Source organism: Pelophylax lessonae (assembly GCF_965119305.1).
Source record: "Pelophylax lessonae genome assembly, chromosome: 4".
NCBI classification, from domain to species: domain Eukaryota; kingdom Metazoa; phylum Chordata; class Amphibia; order Anura; family Ranidae; genus Pelophylax; species Pelophylax lessonae.
The window spans coordinates 161,245,288-161,264,771 of NC_138771.1; the positions used below are offsets into that span (position 1 = coordinate 161,245,288).

Consider the following 19,484-nt stretch of genomic DNA (forward strand, 5'->3'; position numbering starts at 1 on the left):
AATCAAATCCCTTTGTGGGGTGTGGAAGGATTTTTACCACCATTGAGGCAAAAAACAATTGCCCAGGGGGTAATTTATTCTTCTTCTAGAAGAAAACTGTTAGAGTTTGTGAAAGCCTGACATATATGTCTTTTTTTCAGCCTATTTAACTCTGTAACTATGAAGTCACAGAAAATAAATTATATGGAAATGTGTGACTATGAAGTGATTCCATTTCAATGAGAGTTATACAAAATGAGTACTGAAAAGGTTAGGCCTTTGAGCCTTAGCAATAGATAAATGATGTTGCCATGGAAACTGTTTTGTAGCCCAAGCCGAAGTTCCACTTTACCTTTGTTCAGAGCTGGATTGTCAATGCTGAAATCCCCGTTCCATACCACAGTCAGTTCCACTGGGAGGCTGTCAATCTCCATCCCTTCATAGTTATACTTAAGAGAAAAGACAAGACTATTTGGAATTGAGAGGTTCTTGAGAAGTATTTCATTTTTCATTAAAGTTTTTTATGTTTTATAAGAGTAATGATTAATACACTGCTCAAAAAAATGAAAGTAACACTTTGAAAACACATTAGATCTCAATGGGGCAAAATATCATGCTGGATATCTATACTGATATAGACTGGGTGTAAGAAACAAAAGCATTCCACATCGTTTGATGGAAATGAAAATTCTCAACCTACAGAGGGCTGATTTCAAAGACACCCCCAAAAATTAAAGTAAAAAAATGATGCAGCAGGCTAGTCTATTGTGCTGAAATTTCATTGCAGCAGCTCAAAATGGTACTCATTAGTTTGTATGGCCCCCACGCGCTTGTATGCATGCCTGACAATGTCAGGGCATGCTCCTATTGAGACTACGGATTGTGTCCTGGGGTATTTCCTCCCAGATCTGGACCAGGGCATCACTGAGCTCCTGAACAGACTGAGGTGCAACCTGGCAGCGTCGGATGGACTGAAACAATGTCCCAGTGGTGTTCTATTGGATTTAGGTCAGGCGAGCGTGGGGGGCCATTCAATGGTATCAATTCCTTCATCTTCCTGGAACTGGATGCATACTCTTGCCACATGAGGCCGGGCATTGTTGTGCACCAGGAGGAACCCAGGACCCACTGTAGTAGCATAGGGTCTGACAATGGGTCCAAGGATTTGTATCCTAATATGTAATGGCAACAGGGTAACATTGTCTAGCCTGTAGAGGTCGTACGTTCCTCCATGGATATGCCTCCCCAGACTATCACTGACCCACCACCAAACCGGTCATGCTGAAAAATGTTACAGGCAGCATAACATTCTCCACGACTTCTCCAGACCCTTCACATCTGTCACATGTGCTCAGGGTGAACCTGCTCTCATCTGTGAAAAGCACAGGGCACCAGTGGCGGACCTGCCAATTCTGGTGTTCAATGGCAAATGCCAATCGAGTTCCACAGTGCTGGGCAGTGAGCACAGGGCCCACTAGAGGATGTCAAGCCCTCAGGCCACCCTCATGAAGTCTGTTTCTGATTGTTTGGTCAGATACATTCATGCCGGTGGCCTGCTGGAGGTCATTTTGTAGGGCTCTGGCAGTGCTCATCCTGTTCCTCCTTGCACAAAGGACCAGATGCTGGTCCTGCTGATGGGTTAAGGACCTACTACGACCCTGTTTAGCTCTCCTAGAGTAACTGCCTGTCTCCTGGAATCTCCTCCATGCTGTTGAGACTGTGCTGAGAGACACAGCAAACCTTCTGGCAATGGCATGTATTGGAGGAGTTGAACTACCTGTGCAACCTCTATAGGGTCAAGGTATCGCCTTATGCTACCAGTAGTGGTACTGACCCTAGCGAAATGCAAAACTAGTGAAAAACAGTCATAAAAGATGAGCAGGGAAAAAAATGTCAGTAGCTCCACCTGTAAAACCATTCCTGTTTTGGGGGTTGTCTCATTGTTGCCCATCTAGTGCACCTGTTGTTAATTTCTCATTAACACAAAAGCAGCAGAAACTGATTAACAACCCCCTCTGCTGCTTAACTGACCAGATCAATATCCCAGGAGACTTGATGCTATACTCTGATTAAAAAGTGTTCCTTTAATTGTTTTGACCAGTGTATATATGTCTCCTTTGGCCAGATGTGCCAACTTACTTACACATGGTGTGAAGACTGAAATCGTGGGTTAAAATGCACAATTTACATGAGCAAACAATAAAGCAAATATTCTTTTGAAAATGACACAGAGCATACTAAATATTGAATAAAACAATAAAATCAGATTTGTGGAATTCTCTACATTAGATTTGACCTAATATAACTTCATGTTCCAAAATTGCCTATTTTCAAAGATCACACCACTAATACATATCCAATGTGCAAGAGATGCCCTTTGTCACCAATGTCAATAAGAATTTATAGTGTCTGAGATATTAACTACACATGAAGTGACCCTATCACCACAGGATCACATTAACAAAATAAATCACCTGTAAAAGAAGTGTTCATATAGTTAACTTTCTGATGGCTCCTGTATTGCAAAGTCATTTAATTTCTACTTCCCAGTGGCCATTGGGAGAAACCACAGCACCTGGAAGGGTAGCAGGTATTCTACACACCCAGAACTATAGCATACTTGCAGTGATTGAGAAAGAAGCTGCAACCTTTCAATACACCTTTAATTGATAATGAATTGCCATCATGCCATTTTAAATCATTTATCCTGTAATAAATGACTAATAGTTGTCTATTCACATACTTTACTCTCGTAACCTTGTGGCACCAGGGTCACTTTAAACATTTCTACATCTAAATTGTATTTTTATAGATGCAGCTGTGAAAATTAGGACTAAAAATCACACTTTGGAAGGAAAAGTAGTTTATTATACAGGGGGTTGATTTACTAAAACTGGGGAGTGCAAAATCTGGTACAGCTGGGCCAATCTTCAGCTTGTTCAGTTAGGCCCCTTTCACACAGATGGACCATTAAGATTCGCCTGTCCATTTTTCAGGCGGTCTGAATGGACACCCCATGCATCTCTATGGGGCATTGGATGTAAGCGGAGCCATGTCTGCTGACATCCGATCTGTCAAATCTGGATGGATGGAAACACTATTTTCCATCCGTCCAGTGGATCGGATCAGATGGGATCGAATGAGAACGGAAAGACGGTCCATTCCTATCCGATTCCCCCATAGAGAACAGCAGGGACCTGACAGCTCTGTCCCTGCACCCAGCGCAGAGGCAGAATAGCCACCCGCCGGCTCAGCGGGGGATCGGCAGATCGATCCCCCGCTGAGAAAAACTGAGTCCGCCGACGGACTCCCCTGTGTGAAAGGGGCCTTACGCTTTGACAAGTCGATTGGTTTCTATGTAGAGCTGCACCAGATTTTGCACTCTGCAGTTTTAGTAAATCAGTCCAGTCTGTCTGGATGTAATAATAAAGAGATAATCACAATCAGTTCAATTATGATAAGTGCTAACTAAAACCACACAGCCAAACACTGTGCAGTGATTCCACAACACTTAAAACAAATAAATAGATACCAAAAACGGTGTAGCGCAACACTCCATCACATACTAAAAAATATAGCAATGTGAAAAAAAATGAACATTTCATATTGATGTATATATTTTTCTTACTTCATCATTTTTTTCAGATTGATATATTTTCTTAGTATGTGATAGGATTTTGCACTACACTGTTTTGTGGTATATATTTGTCTGGATGTAATGACATCATCACTATTGGCTGTGGTCAGGTCATTCCTGCCAATGGAGAATAAAGGTATGAAAGAAGCGAAAGTAAAGTAAAGTAGAAGAGCCTCTATGCACAGGTACAGGTAGAGATAAAGATAGCAAATGGAATGGTATGGTTACTGTTAAGCCTAACAGTTTGTTGTCTTTCACTTTAAATAGTTTGTTGGGGCCAAGCTGGCCAAAATGAACTATTTTCTTTACTTAATGCTGTGGCCACTGCAAGTGCTGTATCAACTGTATGTAACATCTGCTACATACAGTATTTTCCGCTGTGTTTTCCGGCAGTGGTAGGGAACTTCCTTTCTGCTGCAGGAACTAAATCATATCAGGCAAAGCGTTTCCCAGCCATTCACAGGAAGCCTTGTATTTTTATCAATAAACTGAATGGATGTGGTAGCACTGCTAAAGGAGAAATGACTTAATGATTATGCAATGTAAAAAAATATATACAATAAATACCATAAAAAATGTTGTGCCAAATAAAGTAAATATCTTAAATTTTATTTGGCACAACATTTTTATGGTATTTATTGTAAATATTTTTTTACACCGCATAATTATTAAGTCTTTTCTCCTTTAGCAGCGCTACCACATCCATTCAATCTATTTATTTTACATGTGGGAACACGTTTAGGTGGTAGCAGCAGCTAGTATTTCATTTATTCCAGTTGGGTTTTTACAAGGTTAGTGCACAATTATATTTGATTTCACTGTATTTTTATCAGTGAATACAAGGCTTGTTCTAATTGGCTGATAAGGAGAGATGGGGAGATGATATCAGAATCTCAACCTCAGCCAATCAGAGAAAGTCTTATATTCTTTGATAATAGGATAAGGTTCCCTATAAATGGCTGAGCAGCACTCAGTCTGACTCAATTTTGTTCTGGCAGCATACAGGAAGACTCTATACCACTGCCAGAACTTAGTGTTGCATACTGTATGTAGCTGATGCTACATACCGCTTATACCAGGGATCCTCAAACTACGGCCCCTCCAGCTGTTGTGGAACTACACGTCCCATGAGGCATTGTAAAACTCTGACATTCACAGACAATGACTAGGCATGATGGGAATAGTAGTTCCTGAAAAACTGGAGGGCCATAGTTTGAAGACCCCTGGTTTATACAATGCCGAACGCAGTCAAAGAAATTAGTAAAGGAAATAGTTTGTTTGGGCCAGCTTGGCCGAAACAACTGAATTTAAAGTAAAGGCAAACCTGGAGTTAGGTTTTAAATCTCAGTAAACTTGCCAATGTGAAGGAATACACAGTGAGAGCCATACATCCTCCAACCCATAGACAAGACTATCACATACACAAGGGAACAATGCTGTCTCTACTTTTAGACTTTCTTTAGTACATTGGTATTGAACATACCCAAAATATTGCATAAATCTCACTCTGTAAATATGTGAAGAATTTGATGCTATAGATATTATAAATCACACAGGACGTGTACCAAAAGAGCCTGACATTGGTAAATTTGAGACTCGGTATAGCCTGAGAACTGGTGTTTACTTTTTTAAAGTTTATCTGGCTGCTACTCTAAAGACAACATGCTAAACCCAGAGCATAAAAGATGAGAATAATATCTAGAGGAATAATTTAATAAATGTGTTTTTCTCCCCTGCCTGCTTTTTTGTTTTAAGGGCATAATACTCGCCTGGTAGATAAATTTGGAAAATATTGGCTTTAGAGTGAAAGCCTTTAAAAATAAATTATACCTAATACAATTGCTGGCCTACATGGGAACAAGAGAAACTCATGTTCGCCTAATGACAAGGAAAGCGCACACCAGTCTTGCCGGAGGGCTGCCATTATCTGCTGCTGTGTTGTTTAGTTCAGTCATTGCAAAGCCATGAAGCCATATCTGCCCTGAAGAAAGTGAACATTTCAACCCAATAGTCACACAGGCTATTTAAAGCTCCTTTGTAAAATGTCAAAAGGATGCTCCAGAATGGCACATAAGGGAGAATATTGTAGGCATGACACAAAATAACTTCACTTTTGGAGCTTGGAATACACTGGAAATGTAGCACAGCAAGTAACTAATTCTGCCCAGTTCTGAGCTAAGTTAAACCCGACTAAATAATGCAGTAAGCCTTCTAACCTCTACTCACGGACCTAATTAAAGGCATGGAACAAAAGGGAATGCTGTGCAAAAACTTAGAATAATTAGTCAATAAAAAGTTTTTTTGTATTGGGAACAATAATTTCAAATTAAAGAGGATCTAACGTCAGAAACCAACTTTATTTCTGCCTTCTCTCAGGACATCCAAAAACCAGCTGGAAAATACTTATCTGTCCCCCGAAGGGCTCTCCTGAGAGAAGCAGAGTTGCTGATTGGCTACCACTGCCCTACGGGTATTGTGGACTGAAATTTTTGTCTTAGGTTCATATTAACGTGAAATACTACCCACCACAGCCCTTGAAGCTATGTAGGCTGCATAAAAAGTTATTGCCCTTTAGTTTATAATGAATTGTCCCACTCCATTTTAAATAAGTTATCCTGTATTGAATGACCAGTAACTGTCTATTACTGAAGTCTTTACATTGCTCAATGGTTTGTCTTTTTTCCACTGGTGTTTGATACAGTTAGTAACAGCATCCAATCATAATTTAGTATTCCGAATCCTAGGAAAGTAAGTGTAATAAAACTTTATTGCTGATTGGTTGTAATAGATTATTTTGCATATTGCTCTTATTCATACATGTACAGACCTCTGCCCTATTAGCATTGAGACACTAGTGCTGTGCTAATATGATTGCTGTTTGTTTTAAAACGAATGGTCTTTTAGGGTTAATACATACTGCTATTTTATACTTCCATTCAATATTCTGGTATCCGCTTCAGCTCAAATACATTGCTCAGTAACAAAGTTTGCTAAATCTTTTAGTTGTGAAAATGTATGCATTACAGCTGAACTCCAGCCTTCCCTTTAGTCTTGCACAGTTGTACAGTCTACTCTCTTGTACTGAAATTGCTGACTTGGATTTCTTTGCATACTGTGAGGTTTTCACAGTGAGCGTTATAAGCTGCAGCAAGTCAGATAAAGCCTGCCTTACTTTCTGGCTGGAAGCCACCCAGCAGAATCTGACCCTTTCCTCCCCAACATGACTGTCCCTGGCTTGCCCATTTTATTAGTTGGATTTCAGTTCTTAGAGGCTCGGTATCACATGTGGGCATTACCTTGGGCATTCTGCAAGCAACTCCGGTCTGTTTAGGAATGCCCACTCCTCCAGACTGACAACTGTACTTTAAAGGATTTTGATATTTGTGCAACACTCCCCAAGAGCCAGACTACTGCTTGCATCAGGGCTGAGGACTCTTGAAAGGAGTACTGAGGAAAAATTATCTTAGAAACTATGTACAGTGCCCTAGCAACCCTCCTACCATCCATAATCTGCCTGCATTGCATAGATAAGCATAAAGACTCAGTAATTGGAATTTACTAAAACTGGGGCACACAGAATCTGGTGCAGCCGTGCATAATAACCAATCAGCTTTCAACTTTAGCTTGTTCAATTAAGCTTTGACAATAAAATCTGGAAGTTGATTGTTACTATCAAACGTTGCACCAGATTCTATGTGCTTCAGTTTTCGTAAATCCCCCAGTGATGTCATTACTGGGTCTAAATTATCTAATGAAAAGGGGAAAAAAATCATTAGTATGCTAATGATGGAAGGAAACAGGAAAGGCAAACTATACCCAGATTGAACTCAAGCTTTAAGCTGGACAACAGAGAAATCTGAAATAATGATTTAAAAATAAGTTGCTATATCTAGTACTATTTATTGCATGAATACTGGGAGTTGAAAAAAAGTGTGCATTGACTGCTTGGCTGTGATGGTTTAGAAGGGAGCCATACGTAACCTGCTCACAGTCTGAATTCTTGTCTTTAATGCTCACTGAGGCTAACACAGGGAATCTGCCGCCAGCTGCCTCTTTATATTAGCAAATTATTCATGTAACAAAAGGCACTTTTCAGGAGGTACAGCTGTTCAAGATGTTCAGGCAGAACCTCCAGGAGAGAATTCAGTATAGAGAAAACAGCACACAGGTTGAATTTGGGTGGAATCCAAACTAAAAATCTACCTAAGGACCTGAACACGTACCACTGGGAGATAAAGGGCACAATATTTATTCCTTCAGGCCGTATGTTGCACTATCATATCTTTGTAACATATTGTACTAAATCTGGGCTGGAAGGGATTAAAAGCAAATCCGTTCATAAATTTCAGAGCAGCCTTGCTTGTTCTGTATATAAAACAGACAAGGTTCTTCAGACTTTTATCCCAGGCCACCCCAAGTGTTTCTTGAGGGCCCAGAGGGGCAACAGTTATTAAGACCATTTGCACTGCAATAATGTGACAGCTGCAATTCCTCATTAATACTCAGGTGTTATTTGTGTGATTGTGTGCAGCACAGAAGAGTTTCTGCAACAGAAAAAGTTTGTATACCTAAATTTAACAGCTAAGAGTTCTTATTTGACTAGGTTATAATCCTGTCACATTTAAACTTGTATATCTAATACACGTGAAATCCAATTATCATAAATTTTGTGCAAGGCTAGATGTCTAACAGTAAAAAAATAATGCCCTGTGGAACTTAATTGTTAGGATTTTTCAGAATAATAGCAAAGACATTGTACCCTTTCAGCTTGTGGTGGTTCACTTTCCTATCATGACACTTTAAGAATATCCCATTTAAACAATAAAAAGGTAGTAAGTCTAAATCTTAAACTGCGGCCACCTTAGGCACTGTAAGTGATAATAATGCCCAAAGTTATAATTTTTATGGCCAACAAATAGTTTTCCTTCTGCCTAATAAATATGCTATCTGTGTTAATCCTAACCAAGATGTCAGTTTAAACGATAATGAATATAATCACTCTAATGGCACTTTTCCACTGCAAGTACCGGCTCGGCTCCACTCGGCACTGCTTGGCCCAGCTCGGCTTTGCTTTTCCACTGCGTGGTACGAGTCGGCACCTTTCAGCACTGTATAGGCTCTACTCGGCTCGGTTTGCTTTTCCACTGTTGTAGTACTTGGTACTAAGTGGGTGGGATTACAACAATTATCTGACCAATCAGTGGCTAGTAGTGACAAACAATCAATGCTGCATGCAAAGGATTGTGGGATATGGTATCGGTACGGCCTGCTTGGAACCCCAACCAAGGTGGTACTGTTTAAATGAGCTGTACCGACGCCATACCATGTAGTGGAAAAGCGCCGCTGTACCAAACCGTACCGAACCGATCTAACACGTACCATGCGGTACCATGCAGTGGAAAAGCGCCAAACCGATCCGTACCATGCAGTGGAAAAGCGCCTTAAGTGACAGACCGTCTAAAGCCTAGTACACACCATGAGGTTTTATTTGTTCAACCCACCTGACAAAAAAAACTGACAGCTCCGGTCAGAGCCGCTGCACTAACAATCCGATGTTAGTACAGCAATCCCCCTGTTGAGCTGTTGTGTTCTGACAGGGGGGCGGCCCCCCCACCAGAACACATTGATCAGCATTCCCAGTCATTGACTGAGAGCCCTGATCAGGAGCCGGTCAGCTACTGGTTTTCCTGCATGCACGTCCAACAGAAACTGGCTGTTTGGCCCGCTTCTGTCGGACTGGTTGCCATACACATGGGCAGAATGGTTTTTATTGAACCAGCTGATGTAACCAGAGGCCTTTGGTGAACAGCACAGATGAGATTTGGAATGTACACCAGCTTCAATACACAAAGCAGCATGACAACCACAGATTTGGTTTACTGGATAGACTTAGTGTTGGTCAAAGGGCACTTGCAAATGTGAGTTGGCATTTTATAATTTTAACATTGTATGCTTTTACAAGGAATAAACATGTTGCGCATTGATAGCATCTTTTTATGATATGACTGATCAAGAGAGGAGAGCAATATAACATTCAGGAATCCTGGATGGTTTAAAAGGCCAAGGTTACAATAAATAATACAGTTGATCCAACATTCGTGGTGGAGTGGATGATCATGCTTTATATTGGAGGATTTTTGGTGAATAGATTTAACGGTGGAGGATACATTCACAGAGGTGTGGAATAGTTTGCATGGCACTGAATTTGATTCCGAATCACAAGCTGTCAAAAAAGTTTTTTTTTTCTGTTTTTTTTTCATGTCACCTGATTTGGCATTTCACATTTCCTAAGCTCTGTTGAAAATGAGTGCAAATGTATTTGCTAAGTGTGCAGTATTTTTGCCTTTACTACATTATAACTAATCTCTGGGGAAAATAAGTGCAACTTCACTTGCAAATTGCAGTCTATTGACTTTAGTATATCCACCCTATTGAGAAGTGTGTGTGAGTGTGGGTTGGGGTTAAAACCTTAAAGCAAATCAGTTGTCAAAAACATTTTTAGACAACATACCTATGTCCTAGATTTTCAACTTTAAATCTTTAGGCAACACTTTCAAGAAATCCAGCCACTATTTACAACTATACCTGGTAGTTTTATTATTTTTATACTTTCTATTAGCAGCAAACTTATATAAAATTTAAACTTAAATTTTACATGTATCCACAATGCTACCATATGCTCTTTATTTTAAGTAAATTAAAGCAAAAAAAAAAAAAGTTTTGCTTGGCTAAGGATTATCTATTAAGGTTTAGCTTATCTAAGCAGAGACAGCCTAGGACGCCAGTGATGTAATAAAGAGCATTATCAAAGACTTTAGACTCCTCTTATTATGTATGTTACACATGAAATGGCTGCAGTGTGTTGTCCAATTATGCCCTATGAATGACTGATATAACAACAAAATCCTACAAAATCTATGGTTGTCACATTAATATTATAAAGGTACGCCTTGAAGAACAACAGTCTTCTTTTAGCAATTTCCCCTTGTTTTTCCTATTATTCATTCATACTCTGAAGTCAGGTAAACAAACCAAACTTAAATGCAAGTGAAAGAAGACTGATTTTCTGTGTCTCTCCCAGGGTACCATGATCTCTCCACATTTCTTGTGTTACATCTAATTACACATTTACTTCTTCTACAAATATTTTGCACTTTGCCATGTGTAGCACAATGAAGAAGTGATTACACAGTGAAGAAAATAGCCTTCAGCTGACATTTGAAATAAGAACAGAAAATTAAATAAAGGTCAACGAGAGATCTGATTTTTTTTTTATTTTAGTTATCTATAACTGCAGAATCTCAGCTTAGGGTATTTTTCTAAAGCTTTCATTCTAAACACAGCTTTTTACCTTGGCAAAAAAAATACTGCATTATATACAGTAAATGACTCTTTATTCTTCAAGCATTGTCCACAAGAGCTTATGACCATATTTAAGTGGTCTGACCTGTGGCATCATAGTAAGTATCAGAAATTTTCAAAACTTTGGTAGCCAAGTGGGCAGACACTGGATCCACAAAAAAAAATGTAGCATGCATTTAGATTTCTGCCATCAATGGCATCCTCTCTATTGATGCAAACATAATTAACTGTCATAGTATTGTGCACTTACAGAAGTGTTTTGACACTGAACACTGGAGCTGTTGAACCTTAGAGCTGGCACTCTTTGCTCATTGCCCTGGATGTCCAGGATGCACTCATAGCCCTTTTGGCCTGATTGGGGCTGGGGTAAATTCTTTGCCTTCAATGTTATGGGTTTGACAACATCAACTGGAATCAAGATCTTTTCAGTATGTAGAAGCTGAGGGCATTCCTGCATAAGGAAAATAAACATAACATTGAAATATATTAAAATGTATACTGTACATATTTAAAATACTGAAAATATTTAAAATATAGCAATCACAATGTAACCTCATAAGATATTATATCAGTACAAAGACAGATCACAGTCTTCAGATAAACTAGCTCAATTTCGCCTATATTGTTCCAACTCAAAAACAAAACAAACTGTAATATTATTCATTGCATAGATAATATATAAGCATACACGAACCAAGATGTAGCCCAAAAATTGTTACTTTATTAACTCATATAAAACAACACTAAAAAACTTATAAAATATATATCCCTAGCGATTTGGAGTTTCCCCTGTACTGCATACATAGTATAAAAGAACATATCATACAATATAGTATTGACCAATATATATATAATATAAACTTCACATAATATATAAAATATATAAGTTGTGTAAACTACTCCCCAAAAAAGCAATAACACTGGATGTGAAGAAATTAGAACCTTCTATGTGTGGTTACAGAATCAATACATTGCATATGGTTAATAACAGCCCAGCCATAAGTCCATGTCAGCCATTGTGTAATGCAGTTGTCCTGTTCAAATGCAAACATGGAGATGAATTATTAAGTGCAATATTCTCACGAGTTGAATAAAAAATAACCACCTGGCTGTAAAAGTAAATTGATGGTAACATTGGCTGTAGTTGATACAGCTCTGCAATTCAAAAATTGGACAGGCTTACCAGGGAACAGCTTTCTGGGACCAAATGAGTGTTCACTGATGATAAAAGCTGTACACAAATTGTTTAAATAAATATTATCTTCCTAAGCTGGTACATCACAGTAAAGCTGGGTACACACGGGCCAAATGTCAGGAGACAACGGTTGGTAAAAAAAAAAAATGGCCAACATTTGGCCTGTGTGTATGTTGGTCTGTTCGACAGACTCTGGTCATTTGTCTGGCTTCTGTCGGACGTGCATGCTGGAAAACCAACAACCTACCGACTCCTGATCAGCACTTTCAGCCAATAGCAGAGAGCGCTGAACGGAGTGCTCTGGTGAGGGTCCGTCCCCCTGTCAGAACACAACAGCTTAGTGGATAGATTGCTGAACTAACCTTGCATGGTTAGTACAGCTGCTGGTCAAAAGTATTGGGACGTCTGCCTTTACACGCACATGAATTTTAATGGCATCCTTGTCTTAGTCAGTAGGGTTACATATTGAGTTGATCCACCCTTTGCAGCTATAACAGCTTCAACTCTTCTGGGAAGACTGTCTATAAGATGTAGGAGTGTGTCTATGGGAATGTTTGTGAGGTCAGGCACTGATGCTATAGGAGAAGGCCTGGTCTGAAGTCTCCGCTCTAATTCACCACAAAGGTGTTCTATTGGATTGAGGTCAAGACTCTGTGCAGGCCAGTCAAGTTTCTCCACCCCAAACTCACTCATCCATGTCTTTATGGACTTTATTTTGTGCATTGGTGAGCAGTCATATTGGAAGAGGAAGGGTCATCCGCAAACTGTTCCCACAAAGCTGGGGGCATGAAAGTGTCCAAAATATCTTGGTATGCTGATTCCTTAAGAGTTCCCTTCATTGGAATCAAGGGGCAAAGCCCAACCCCTGAAAAACAACCCCACACCATAATACCCCTCTCCACCAAATTATTTGGACCAGTGCACAAAGCAAGGTCTATAAAGACATGGATGAGCGAGTTTGGGGTGGAGGAACTTGACTGGCCTGCACAGAGTCCTTATCTCAACCCAACAGAACAACTTTGGGACGAATTAGAGCAGAGATTGCAAGCCAGGCCTTCTCGTCCAGCATCAGTGCCTGACCTCACAAATGTACTTCTAGAAGAATGGTCAAACATTCCCATGGACACACTCCTAAACCGTGTGGACATCCTTTCCAGAAGAGTTGAAGCTGTTATAGCTGCAAAGGATGGGCCAACTTAATATTGAACCCTATTGATTAAGACTGGGATGCCATTAACGTTCATGGGCATGTAAAGACAGGTGCCCCAATACTTTAGGTAATTTAGTGTATACCCGGGTGGAAGGTCCACTTTAAAGTTCTAGTCACTGCTGATAAAGACATCTGAAGGAGAATATTTCTAAATACTATAGTATATGTGTTTAATTTATGCATTTAGATATGCGCCTTAAGTTCCACTTTAGGCATGCCCATTATATCTCCTTCTCAAGTTTTACATTGCATACACCACACAGATACTGCAGCAAATCTGAACTTTGACTTGACAATCCCCATCACTTTTTTTCATATTAGTGTTTGCAGATCTGTGAATATATGCTCAGTTTGGCATGGAAAACAATTATGCCCAGCAAACTGAGAAGATAATTGGGTCTCTAAATGCAACAATTATAAAATTGTCACACATCTAACTGGACCATGCAGCCCTCTCTTACCTATACAGGATATAATTAAACTGTTTAAATGAAATGTGATATTGCAGGAGAACAAGTTTAAAATAAACTAGTACTGCGGCACAATAATGGAAAATGGATAATCAGATGAATTCAGCATAGGCCTAATTTAGAATTATTATTTTATTTTCATTTTCATACTAAAATATAACTGGGTTCCCTTAAAGTGAAAATCCAGCTGTTAATAAAGGGAAAAAAAAAAAAAAAACGGTTTACCACATATACAAGGTAGTATGCTGAAATAATTTTAGCTAAACGTAATGAAGATTCCTACCCGCTTTTGTTCTAGAGATATTATAAACATATTTTTCCTACAGATTGTAGATATTGTTCATAAGTGGAGCCAAATGTGTGGTTCTAGAGCAGGGTTCCTCAATCAGGGTTCCATGGAGCCCTAGGGTTCCTCCTAAAATTGCTACGGGTTCCTTGACCAATAGGCAATTTTTGCCTTTCAGATAAGTTTCCAATGGCACCATTGTTCCTTTTAGCTATCTGTAAGGGGTAATTCTTCCCAATGATGACGAGTAAAGAGCATTCTTCCCACTGACTGTCACACTAATGTATCATGAGTTGTGGATTTTTAGTTTTTAGGTTGAGAAAGGCTGTTCTAGGGGATAGCAACAACTAACAGTTCTTTATATAAAACTTCAGAATTAATTATTGTAATTGCACCTGGGAAATCCAATATAAGTTTGTACACTAGAAATGAGATCCTGCTTGCATCATTTGTATATTATTTATATATGTATTTTTTTTTTTTTTTAAGTTTACAGTTCAGTGCTTAGTAATCTCTGTAGAAAACAACATTTACATCCTGATTCACGCATCCTGATTTCACTTGATAGATTATTACAAAGCTGTTTTCTAATCACAATATGTACATTTCAAAGCTGTATTTTAGCTACCAGAAAGTTGGCAGAGAAAATCTCAGAAACCCTCCAGAAAAGGTAAACCACCTTAAGCACAGGGCCATAATATTTTTGAGAGCTAAAGCTAGGGACTCTATATAACATTATAAGATTAAGTTAACCACAAAAAAAGTGTATAGCGGATGGCAGAATACTCCTTAAAATATGTGAAAATGTGTGTTTCTTTGGATGTTTCTGCATCTACAGTACATCAATCATTATAGTGAAGCAATATTTTCCAGATATTCATATTTTTTTCTATATAAAGAGATGAATTTACAGGAGTCAGATTTTTACAACCTAAATCATGGGTGGGTTTTAAGGCCCTGTTCACACCAGTGGACCGATCGGGTCCATCTGTCCATTTTTCAGGCAGACCCGATGGGACCTCCTATAGTTCTCTATGAAGCGGTGGATGTCAGGGGATGGGTTCGCTGACACCTGACAGAATCCAATCTGATCCAGTCTGCTAAAAACATATGGATGGGGATACGTTTGCCTTCCATTGGGCAGATCAGATGATAGTCGGATGGAAATGGACAGCCATCCTATGCTTTGTTATTCCATTTGCAGCTATGCCTATAGTGCTGGGGATACAGGAATTACTCCTAGATGGTGGCAGCAGATCCCCCCTATCACCACTATCACTCCAACCTTCCTCCTCCTCTTTACCACCAGCACCCCAATGCCCCAATTTGCATTTCTCCCCTGCCCCCCGCTGCCTGATGGCAATCCCTCTTGTGGAGGGCAGGGATGGCTTTCTATGCAAAGTACTGGTGCCCGGTGTATTAGCAGCACTGTAAAATAAACTGGCCTCCATGTGCCCTTGAGCAGAAGGAGTACATGACTTTTGTTGCAGACTTGTCTCACTAAAGTGCTGCCCCACTGGTAGCTTTTGCGCATAGTCATATGTGGTACCCAAATGTCTCGCACTTGTACCATGGCTGATAAGCTGCAGGCAGAGGCTGCACACCACAGCAGTATTGTCAGCAGCAGATATGTTAAAAAGGCCCATCTTTCTAGTTGCTGCATATTTAAGTGCTTATGTACTGTCCATACCCTATCCAGTTTTTAACAAATGTAGTTTGTTACCTGACTTTATATTGTGCATCTTTTAGGGATACGAAGGTATGCAGGGATGGAAGGGGTTTAGGGAATGTAAGTTGTTGTCCTAAAGTGTTTTTGTGGACTTTGTTTTTACATTTTATTAAACTTTTAAGACAATGCAGTGTGGGAATGTTCACAAAAGCTCTAAACTAGCAATCTGTTGTACCATTGTCCAGTTTGTAAGACTTTGAGGGCTTTCATTTTATGTTTTTGTGAAGGTAAACTTTCCAATATCCTTTAGATCAGTTGTGGATGCTATTTCCACTGGTCTATGCTGAGCTGCTGCTGCATTTAAGTCTAGCAATAATATAAAATTTAAAAAATAGTTATTATGAGACAGTAGAAGACAATGTCACTGCCACTGTCTATGGGAACTGTACCACTCTGTATAGCCATATACAGCTTACAGCCACCTCCCAAGCAGGTGATTTAAAGGATTGGCGTTTTTTTTACAATGCTACCCTTAAAGTCAAATAAAAAGGAGGACCCTCTCCCAACTATATGGTATTTAAAAAAAGTTTTTTTTTTTTTTTCATTGGTACAATTCCCCTATGCCAGTTCCCAGCCCCCTATGCAATTTGTTTGACAATCCCTTGTCTATTAGCTTTGAAAATAGACAGATTTGATTTTCAAGATTTATCCCTCAAAGACTTTACTGGGGTTCAAATTTAAGTTCCTTTTTTTCGTACTTTACAATGGGTTTTACATACGCCTCGTGAACTGAATCCAGACTTACTGGCTCACGCCTAGCTGTAAAAACATAATTTTCATGTTCATGCACATAGTTCAAGGAAATTACAAAAAATATTATTTGATACTTATTTAAAAAAAAAAAAAAATCAGTGTCCGGGATAACCATTATCTTTTCTTTTTTCAGTTTGCTTGATGGTATTCACATAAAACATAACATTCAATGCAACATAAACTAACACATTAGTATTGCGGTCACAAAAGTCACAGGAAACTTACAAGTGAACCTAGTTTATGTGAATGTCAGGGGACTTTCTCTTGGAAAGCTCCACTACATAATGAATCTGTACATTAGCTCTACGTTCCAACATCTACCCACATACCATTTCAATTTAAACGCAATTCTCAACCTCACGGCTTGTGAGTGCACATTCTGATCTGACTTCTTCTAAACATTATTTAATTTGTTTGAAATGTAGCTCTTTGTTGATATGTTCTAACAAAAGTCTCTGATATTGAACCAACCTGATCTTGTATCCTCTGAGAGCAATTTAAGGGAAAGAAATAGAAAGCTGGCAGGAAGTCAGGTGATGGCCAAGCTCTCAGTCATGATTAGAGCTCAATATTCCTTGAGTAAAAGCTTTTTCTCCTACAAGGCTTTGCTCTCTTTTATTGATGGATCCTTTGAGCCAACTATTTAAACTTAAGCAAAAAAAAGGTTACCTCTTTCTCAACCTTTGAAATAAAAAATCATAAACGGCAAAGAAATTCCTTTCTAAAAGGTAATTTTACAAGCTAAATAGGCAATGTTCACAGGAGCTTTGAAATCAAGAAGGAACTATTTGTAGACTTTGCTAAAAAGGCAGTCCTTATTTTATAAAAAAATATATACCTTTTAATCAGGCACAGTCATCTTCTCATATCAGATTTATTTAAATTATAAGGATCAACACATACATAATAAATGTTGAAGCTCTTATGGTCCTGCCTGCCTTACCCAGGCACTGTTGCCCAGTATGACAAAAATCCATCTAAGCAGATGAAAACATCTATCTTCTTTAATACATACTGATGACGTCATTAAAAAAAATGTCACCACCTTGCCATAGAAAAGGAGAATTTAGGGCAAGAAAGGTCACATAAATGCTGTTTGATTAGTGGAAGGAATATGAAATAAAGTCACTTTATGTGAGGATAAGGATTTCATTATACCCAAAGTTTAGCTTAAATGGAAAATTCTACTATATCTATCTATATATAGACATATATATAGTATATATAGACATATATATATATATATATATATATATATATATATATATATATATATATATATATATAAACAGTATATTTATATCCTCTACTGATCATTTTTTTACAATGTACCTGAACAATAAAGAATAATATGTGCTGTTATCTGATATGTAATGCATACTACTTCTCTAGTTCTGCATGTTACATTTATTTCCATTATCTGCTCCTAGGGTGTCCTAACCTGCAGGCTAAATTACATATGCAACAAATAGAAAACACTTGTGGTAATGGTCAATTTTACAGATATAGGTGGTCCAGCGCAGGGCCATAGAATTACATATTCCACAGATGTATTCTCATGCTTATGTGGTAATAATGAGGTAATAACGCCACATCTCAACTCATTCAAATAGTATCCAGATAAAAATCATAGATGGTCCATATATGCATTTTTCTGCACCAGTTATGTTTAGTGAAGGTCTGGAATGAGCTTTCTATTCATATATATACATTTATAGGTACTTTTATTTTATATGAAAAATGTCATGTTTGTTATGTATGCGCAGTATATTTCTTAGTAACTGTTCCTATTATGTATGTCAAGCTGCATATCACTGTATGTTTACGCTATATATGAGGCATGTATATCTCAATAGTTATTCTCTCTCTCTCTCTCCCTCCCTCCCTCTCCCTCTCCATATATATATATATATATATATATCATTCTGTATACAACATATGGAAACTAATGAACACTAGCACCTTTGCATTTTGTGTGTTCTGTATGTTGCCCTAGTACTTATTCTGTGTTTATGGCCACTACATAGTACTATCTATACTCTTTTCTACACTATACCTATCTATCTTTGCACTTGAGAGGGCTTGTTCACATGTGTGTCAATACCCTGTGTTTAAGAGCTCGTTCACACATACACTATATTGTTCATTGCACATGAATTTATGTGGCATTCCAATTTTAGTCTGTAGGGTTCAATATTGAGTTGACCCACCCTTTGCAGCTATAACAGTTTCAACTCTTCTGGGAAGGCTGTCCACAAGGTTTAGGAGTGTGTCTATGGGAAAGTCTGACCATTCTTCTGGAAGCGCATTTGTGAGGTCAGACACTGATTTGCAGTCTCCACACTAATGTATCTCAAAGGTGTTCTATCAGGTTAATATCAGGACTCTGTGCAGGCCAGTTACTGGTGTGCAGTAATGTTGAAAAATGAAGGGGGGCTTCCCCAAACTGTTCCCACAAAGTTGGGAGCATGAAATTGTCCAAAATGTCTTGGTATGCTGATGCTTTAAGAGTTCCCTGCACTAGAACGAAGGGGCAAAGCCCAGCCCCTGAAAAACAACCCCACACCATAATACTCCCTCCACCAAATTACTTGGACCAGTGCACAAAGCAAGGTCCATAAAGACATGGATGAGCGAGTTTGGGGTGGAGGCCTAAGTCCTGACCTCAACCCGAAAGAACCCCTTTAGGATGAATTAGAGAGGAGACTGTGAGTCAGGCCTTCTTGTCCAACTACCATTGCCTGACCTCACAAATGTACTTCTGTAAGAATGGTCAAACATTCCCATAGACACACTTCTCAACCTTATGGACAGCCTGCCCAGAAGAGCTGACGCTGTTATGGCTGCAAAAAGTGGGCCAACT

The 19,484-nt window shown here is 38.9% G+C and overlaps 1 protein-coding gene across 3 annotated transcripts in view; it reads right to left on the reverse strand.

The window, feature by feature from the left end:
- PLXNA4 (plexin A4) overlaps window positions 1–19,484 on the reverse strand; it is a 965,210-nt gene that overhangs the window by 183,498 nt on the left and 762,228 nt on the right. For all 3 annotated transcript variants that reach the window (XM_082255302.1, XM_082255301.1, XM_082255300.1), the window contains 2 exons: window positions 11,229–11,429; window positions 332–428 (listed from right to left, as the gene is read on the reverse strand). In XM_082255302.1, the coding sequence (XP_082111428.1) occupies window positions 332–428; window positions 11,229–11,429 (298 nt within the window). The remainder of the gene's footprint in view (window positions 1–331; window positions 429–11,228; window positions 11,430–19,484) is intronic.